This window comes from Cheilinus undulatus, linkage group 22 (genome assembly GCF_018320785.1).
Source record: "Cheilinus undulatus linkage group 22, ASM1832078v1, whole genome shotgun sequence".
Taxonomy (NCBI): domain Eukaryota; kingdom Metazoa; phylum Chordata; class Actinopteri; order Labriformes; family Labridae; genus Cheilinus; species Cheilinus undulatus.
The window spans coordinates 3,888,519-3,895,149 of NC_054886.1; the positions used below are offsets into that span (position 1 = coordinate 3,888,519).

Sequence of the window (6,631 nt, forward strand, 5' to 3'; positions counted from 1 at the left end):
ATCAAAAGTCTGCTTCCTTCCCTGCAGAGATTGCCGCCTCAAATAACCAAATTTGTCTTCAAATTCATAAACTGATATATGAATATAGCACTGTTCTGCTTAATCTATAACAACTGGAACCAACAGAATAGTTTCTACAAACTGAGTTAAAAATCTCTGCAGGGAACGAGCCAGACTTGAATCTCCCTTCTCCTCTCCTTCTGACCCCTCCCTCTTCCATTGAACTCCTCCAAGCAAGCTCCTTTGTGTTTCTGTTACAAATTAATTTAAGTTTGTTTAAATGTTAAGTTACATGTTTGTCCCTGCTTGTTTGTCCTTTTTAAAAAGCACTCAGAGAGCGCAGACCTCCTCCATTAGTCCTATCTCCCAATAGTAAAGAATCCTTTAAAAAAATTCCTGGATCCAGACGGTGATCCGGATCACTCCCAAAATCTGATCAATTCTTCCTTATCCCATTTCTGACATTTCCTGAAAATTTTATCAAAATCCATCCTCAACTTTATGAGTCATGTTGCTAACAAACAAACTCACTAACAAACAAACCCTACCGATCACATAACCTCCTTGGCGGAGGTAAAAATACAATAAATGAATTATCTGAATTCAATTTTTAGCAACTGTTAAAATCAAGCTAATGTTAGCTGGCGAAGAATTTACTCACTCATGTCAAACTCTAGCTAATGCTGATTTTACAAATGACCTCAAATTTAATAAGTGATGGTTTTTGCCTATTCTAACTAGCAAAGCAGTAAGGCATTAACCTGTTTATTGTTAGGATGGAGTTGGATAACAATGTGATTTCTAACATCACTCTCCTTCCAAGCATGTGCTCTCACCTTCTTGTTCACAAAAATGCAATGTAAAAATACAAGAAATCACTGTTTTCTTTCCTTGAAGCAGTAATACAGTAAAATACTGTTCTAAACCATTATTTTAAAGTGTTGAAACATAACAGGATCTTACCGTTGAAATTTCCCTGTTAATTTACAGCAATTTCTTAGAGTGCAATCAGGTTCTGATCGACATTCCTCCAAATCACCCCACAAAGTTTTTCACCATTGCCCACATGAGGGTTAGGAATGACGAATCACACTTCTTTATCTGGCAATCTGATGGACGAGTCTGGGTTTGGCGGTTGCCAGGAGAACGGTACTTGTCTGACTGCATTGTGCCAGGTGTAAAGTTTGGTGGAGGGGGGATTATGGTGTGGGCTTGTTTTTCAGGAGCTGGGCTTGGCCCCTTAGTTCCAGTCAAAGGAACTCTGAATGCTTCAGCGTACCAAGAGATTTTGGACAATTCCATGCTTCCAACTTTGTGGGAACAGTTTGGGGATGGCCCCTTCCTGTTCCAACATGACTGTGCACCAGTGCACAAAGCAAGGTCCATAAAGACATGGATGAGAGAGTTTGGTGTGGATGGATTTGACTGGCCTGCACAGAGTCCTGACCTCAACCTGATAGAACACCTTTGAGATGAATTAGAGTGGAGACTGAGAGCCAGGCCTTCTCATCCAATATCAGTGTGTGACCTCACAAATGTGCTTCTGGAAGAATGGTAAAAGATTCCCATAAACACACTCCTAAACCTTGTGGAAAGCCTTCCCAGAAGAGTTGAAGCTGTTATAGCTGCAAAGGGTAGACCAACGTCATATTAAACCCTATGGATTAAGAATGGGATGTCACTTAAGTTCATAATTATGTAAGTCAAGGCAGGTGAGTGAATACTTTTGGCAATATAGTGTAGATTAGTTCTTTTTACATCTTTAATCAGCATCGCAAAGTTCTGGTTATTGATAAAATATGGATTTTGTCATAAGTATCAAATGGTACACCATTTGACATTTCACTCTAAAATTAAATTAAACAGGCATTATCATGGACACCTATGGAAGCATGTGGTACTTTTAATTTATATAATATTTTTTTCTTATGATTATGAAATCAAAACATTTTCTTTCTCTAGTTAGATCTAAATAGTCGAGTAAACAGTGTTCAAGGCCTGAATGTTGACTGTGAAATTTTCTAACATCAGTGAAAGAACAGAAAAGAGAGAGAGAGAAACACTCCACCACAACAAACACTAAACAGAGAGCATGTCAAGATACTTCCTATATCTGTCTCATTTCTTGCTAGCCAATCAAACACAGCGTGGTCTGTGAAGAGAGAGAAACTGTCAGTTTTCTTTCATTTAGCAGGAAGATTTGCGCACGATGACATCTGCAGTGTTTGCCTTCATCCTGACGTGTTTGATTGTAGGAGAAACTGGTGAGTTAGGTTTTTATTTCTATCTGCTTTAAATCACTGTATGCAATGTTTGTATTCAGTGTTTTAAACATTATGTTCTTTGTATTCTCATTTCAGCTCAGACAGTTGCTCTGGAGTCGCCTTCATCTGTTCATCATGAGAGACAAGAAACTGGAGAGAGTCTGACTTTACAATGTGCCTTCAGAAATCACAGTTCTTCACGATTTTATTGGTTCAAGCAACCTCTTGGAGAGAAACTGAGGCTCATCTGTTCTTTCAACCTACATGGAACCTTTAAAAGTTTTAACGGTGAGTTTAAGGACAATCCACGCTTCACACTGGACACTCAAAGCAATATAAATCACTTAACCATCTCAGATTTGCAAATGTCAGACTCTGCAATTTATCACTGCATAGGCTCCGATAGTTTCATACTACAAGTTCTAGCAACCATCACAGTCAGTGTGAAGGGTTCAGGTGTGAGCGTCCCAGCTCTGGTCCATCAGTCAGAGTCTGAAACCATCCAGCCAGGAGGCTCTGTGACTCTGAACTGTACAGTCCACACTGGGACCTGTGATGGAGAACACAGTGTTTACTGGTTCAGAAACTCTGAGGAAGCTCATCCAGGACTCATTTACACCCATGGAGGCAGGAATGATCAGTGTGAGAGGAACCCTCACTCACACACTCACACTTGTGTCTACAACTTGCCCATGAGGAGCCTGAATCTTTCTCATGCTGGGACCTACTACTGCGCTGTGGTCTCATGTGGACACATACTGTTTGGAAACGGGACCAAGCTGGACTTTGGAGGTGAGTTTCTTCATTGATGTGTCTGTGCCCCTGTTATTTACTCAAAGCCAGTTTTTACAACCAGTTTCCTCAATTTAATTTGCCATTGTTTGTCTTTTTTGTGAAATTATCACCCATTTTTGACACATTTTAACACCCTTCATAACCGTATGCTACTAATAAACCTTGTTTCTGCTTTTAACACATTGATGCTAATTTTTGAATCCAGTTCACCACCTTTTCTGCCCATTTGTGCCTCTCAACTCAATTTTTCCATCTGTTCATCCCATTTTACCTCATTTTTACATCAATTTCTGCCCCGTTTGACTCATTTTTGACACTATCTACCCCTTGTAACACTTTTTACACCCAATTTTGCCCATTTTAACCCTTTCCCGCCAGATTTTGCGTCTTTTAAACCATTATAATTAAAATCCCATTTCACCACATTTTCTGCCAATTTTTGTCTTTTTCTTTCTTTCTTTTTACCCATTTTAATTCTTTTTTTTATGAAAGAAGTTTATATTTCCTAAAAAGGCTGTTTACTACAGCAGGCTTTGATAATTTTTATTTATTTGCAAAAAAAAAAAAAAAAAAAAAAAAAAAAATTACATGGTTGTCCTAGCTTAATTTACAATGGACCAAGATCTTTCTGACTCTAGGGGCCCCAGAAAGCTCTCCATCCAGTTTTTGCCACTTTTCATATTTTTTTTTGGCCATTTTAAGCTCTTTCATAACGTTTTGCTACTAATCAATTATATTGTCACTTTTAACCTGTTTTTGCTGATTTTAAAATCCAGTTCACCACCTTTTCTGCCCATTTGTGCCTCTTAACTCAATTTTGCCACTTTTCAATCAAATTTTACCTCACTTTTGCGCCAATTTCTGCCTCTTTTGACTCATTTTTACCACTATCTACTCCTTGTCCCACTTTTTACGCCCAGTTTTGCCACTTGAAACCCTTTTCCACCATATTTTTTCTGCCAGTTTTTGCTGCCTTCTGACACTTTTAAACCATTTTGGCCTTCATAAACCCATACTTGCTACGATTAAAATCCCATTTCACCACTGCTTCAGCCTATTTTTGCCACTTTTTAAACCCATTTTAATACCATTTTAATCAAAGAGATTTGCATTCCTTAAATGGCTTTTTATTACAACATGCTTTGATAAGAGTGATTATTCTTCCTTTAAAAAAATACATGGTGCAGCTTAACTTTACAATGGACCAAGATTGGGCCCCAAATTTGGCAGAGCCCCAGAAAACTCCTACCTTTATCCCCTCCTTATGGGCGGCCCTGATCCCACATGAGAACTCTCTAATCAGACTAAACACAGATATAAAGCTCTGAGCTCGGCTTCTTCTGTCTGACTGTACCCACAGATGAGGTGAGCTCTGGTGTCTTGGTGTATTCTCTGAGTGGAGCTTTGATATCTGCAGTTATCCTGATAGTTGTCCTGGCCTTCTTATTGTACAAGATGAACAAAAGAATCCACTTCTTATCTCAAGGTATGATCACTAACACTGTTAGTATCTTCCTGTTTTCACTAAGTCTTCATTCTGAATTCAAGAGTGATTTCTGTGTTTCACCATCAGAGATACAAGCAAGATTTTCAGCTCCCTCCACAACAAACATGGAGGTAAGAGGATTAGAAATATTTCGTGGCTTCTTTTCTACATATTTGAAGGTTCACTTTGTGACGGACTTTTACTCTTTGTTTTCCAGGGTAACAGAGGAGCAGACGACGTCTGTTATGCCGCTCTGAGCATTAACCTGCCCAACACATCAAGAAGACAGAGGAACACAGCCAGAGATGAATGTGTGTATTCCAGTGTGAGGCAGTAGAAATCAGTGTTTTAATGGATGTTGGAGCAGATTTGGTGACTTTTGAGAATCAAATCTTCTGCTGCAAAGAACCTTTTTTGCTCTTGTCCGGCCATGAACCTGGACCCCCTGATCTAAGGACTGCACCAACACCAAGCAACATTTGATTTTTAGTTTGATATGTAGTAAATATGTGACAGTTTAATGGTTGAGGTTTTCAGGATGAATTTGTCATGTTTTACAAAAGGAATAATAAACTGCCTTTGTACTTTTCATGTTTTTATTAAATAAAAGGTTTGATAAATGAATCATTTACACAATTTTAGTAGGACATACACTAGCAAGGATGCAGTGACTCATTTAATGCAGACTAAGTGTGTATTATGAGATGAATGATGAGGTTTGTGGTGTTTGGCTGGTCTGGGACGAGCAATGAGGCTCTGCAGAGGGACTCAGGATGGGGGTCTGGTCTGTGTGATCTGATCTCAGACTGTGCCCAGGATTTGATATAAGGGTGAGGTGAACAGCTGAGTAGGGAGGGATGGGAAAGAGGTCACTGAAGTGGAGGGGGACGATCACTCTTTTATGAGTGCATTATTAACCCTTTGGGGTCCACGATCAACCTGGCGTGATTTCATCATCTTTGTCACATTAAAGCATGAAAACAAAACCACATTTTGCACTGCAATCAGTCAGTGTGGAAAGTGGGATTTTTTAACCTTTCTCAGTTTTTGTTTGATGTCAATAGGCCAAGTTAAACAGGAAATATGATCATTTGAATTTGATCTAAAATTTAATTTTACACAGCAGTTGCACCGCACTGTACAGCAGTGGTTCTCAACATAGGGGTTGGGACCCCTTTGAGGGTCATGAGACACTGAGAGGGGGTCTCCAGATGCCTTAAGAAACACTGAGAATATTTTCTAAGTAACACATTTGCCACTTTACACCAATTTTGCCAAATTTAACCCATTTTCATCACTTTTTCCCAAGAATTTTTGCCAATTTTAACACATTTTTACTACTTAAAATCCATTTTTGCCCATTAACTCTTGTTTTTCCATCGCCTGTTCTTGCAACCTCTAAACTAATTCTTGCCACTTTATGCCTATTGTTGCCTCTGCAGGCCCACTACTGCCCCTATAAATCCACTACTTTTTACCTACACCCATGTATGCCCATTTTCAAATGTGGTAACATTTCACTGTTTTTTATGCCCATTTTTGCCACTTTAACCCATTTTTGGCTTAATTGCTGCAAATTGTGTTGGATTTTTGACACTTCTAACCCATTTCTGCTACTTTGAAAATTCAATTTCACCTTCTTTTCCACCAATTCTTGTCATTTTTAACTCATTTCAAGCAATGTTGACTCTGTTTTTAATTAAAGGATTTACGGTACAAATAAAAAAATACATTTGCTGCTTTGATAAGTGTGGTTATTCTTCAGGTTAAATATAAAATATAGATATCACAGCTTAACTTTATAGTGGACCATGATTTTGCTGATCTCCATGGGTCCCCAGTTTTGCTGGGCCCCGGGAAGATCTCCCGTTTATCCCCCTTTATGGACGGCCCTGTCTGCAAATTTAACTTGCGATTCTTTTTTTTAGGTGAAATGTGTAAAATTGGGAATATCAACATCTGACAGTCAATTCTAGATTGCAGTGCTCATTTCTCTGGTCCATCTCTGTTACCATAGAAACATGCAAAATGCAAAAATTCAAGGTAAGATGGCGGTGTCCATGGAGGGGAACCTCCCTATGTATGA

General features: G+C 38.8%; 1 protein-coding gene across 1 annotated transcript; it reads left to right on the forward strand.

Annotated features, from left to right (window-relative positions):
- The first annotated feature begins 2,209 nt into the window (after nt 1-2,209).
- LOC121504601 (M1-specific T cell receptor beta chain-like) lies at nt 2,210-4,901 on the forward strand. Its single transcript, XM_041779525.1, has 5 exons — nt 2,210-2,264; nt 2,361-3,056; nt 4,420-4,545; nt 4,633-4,676; nt 4,763-4,901. The coding sequence occupies exons 1-5, from the start codon at nt 2,210-2,212 to the stop codon at nt 4,880-4,882; spliced, it is 1,041 nt and encodes a 346-aa protein (XP_041635459.1). The 3' UTR covers nt 4,883-4,901.
- The last annotated feature ends 1,730 nt before the right edge of the window (nt 4,902-6,631 follow it).

Excerpts from the sequence above, each read along its gene's own strand:
- LOC121504601 (XM_041779525.1), top strand. The coding sequence starts at position 2,210 with ATGACATCTGCAGTGTTTGCCTTCATCCTGACGTGTTTGATTGTAGGA. Across the intron at positions 2,265-2,360 it reads TTTGATTGTAGGAGAAACTG|CTCAGACAGTTGCTCTGGAG; the intron begins GTGAGTTAGGTT and ends TTCTCATTTCAG. Across the intron at positions 3,057-4,419 it reads GACCAAGCTGGACTTTGGAG|ATGAGGTGAGCTCTGGTGTC; the intron begins GTGAGTTTCTTC and ends CTGTACCCACAG.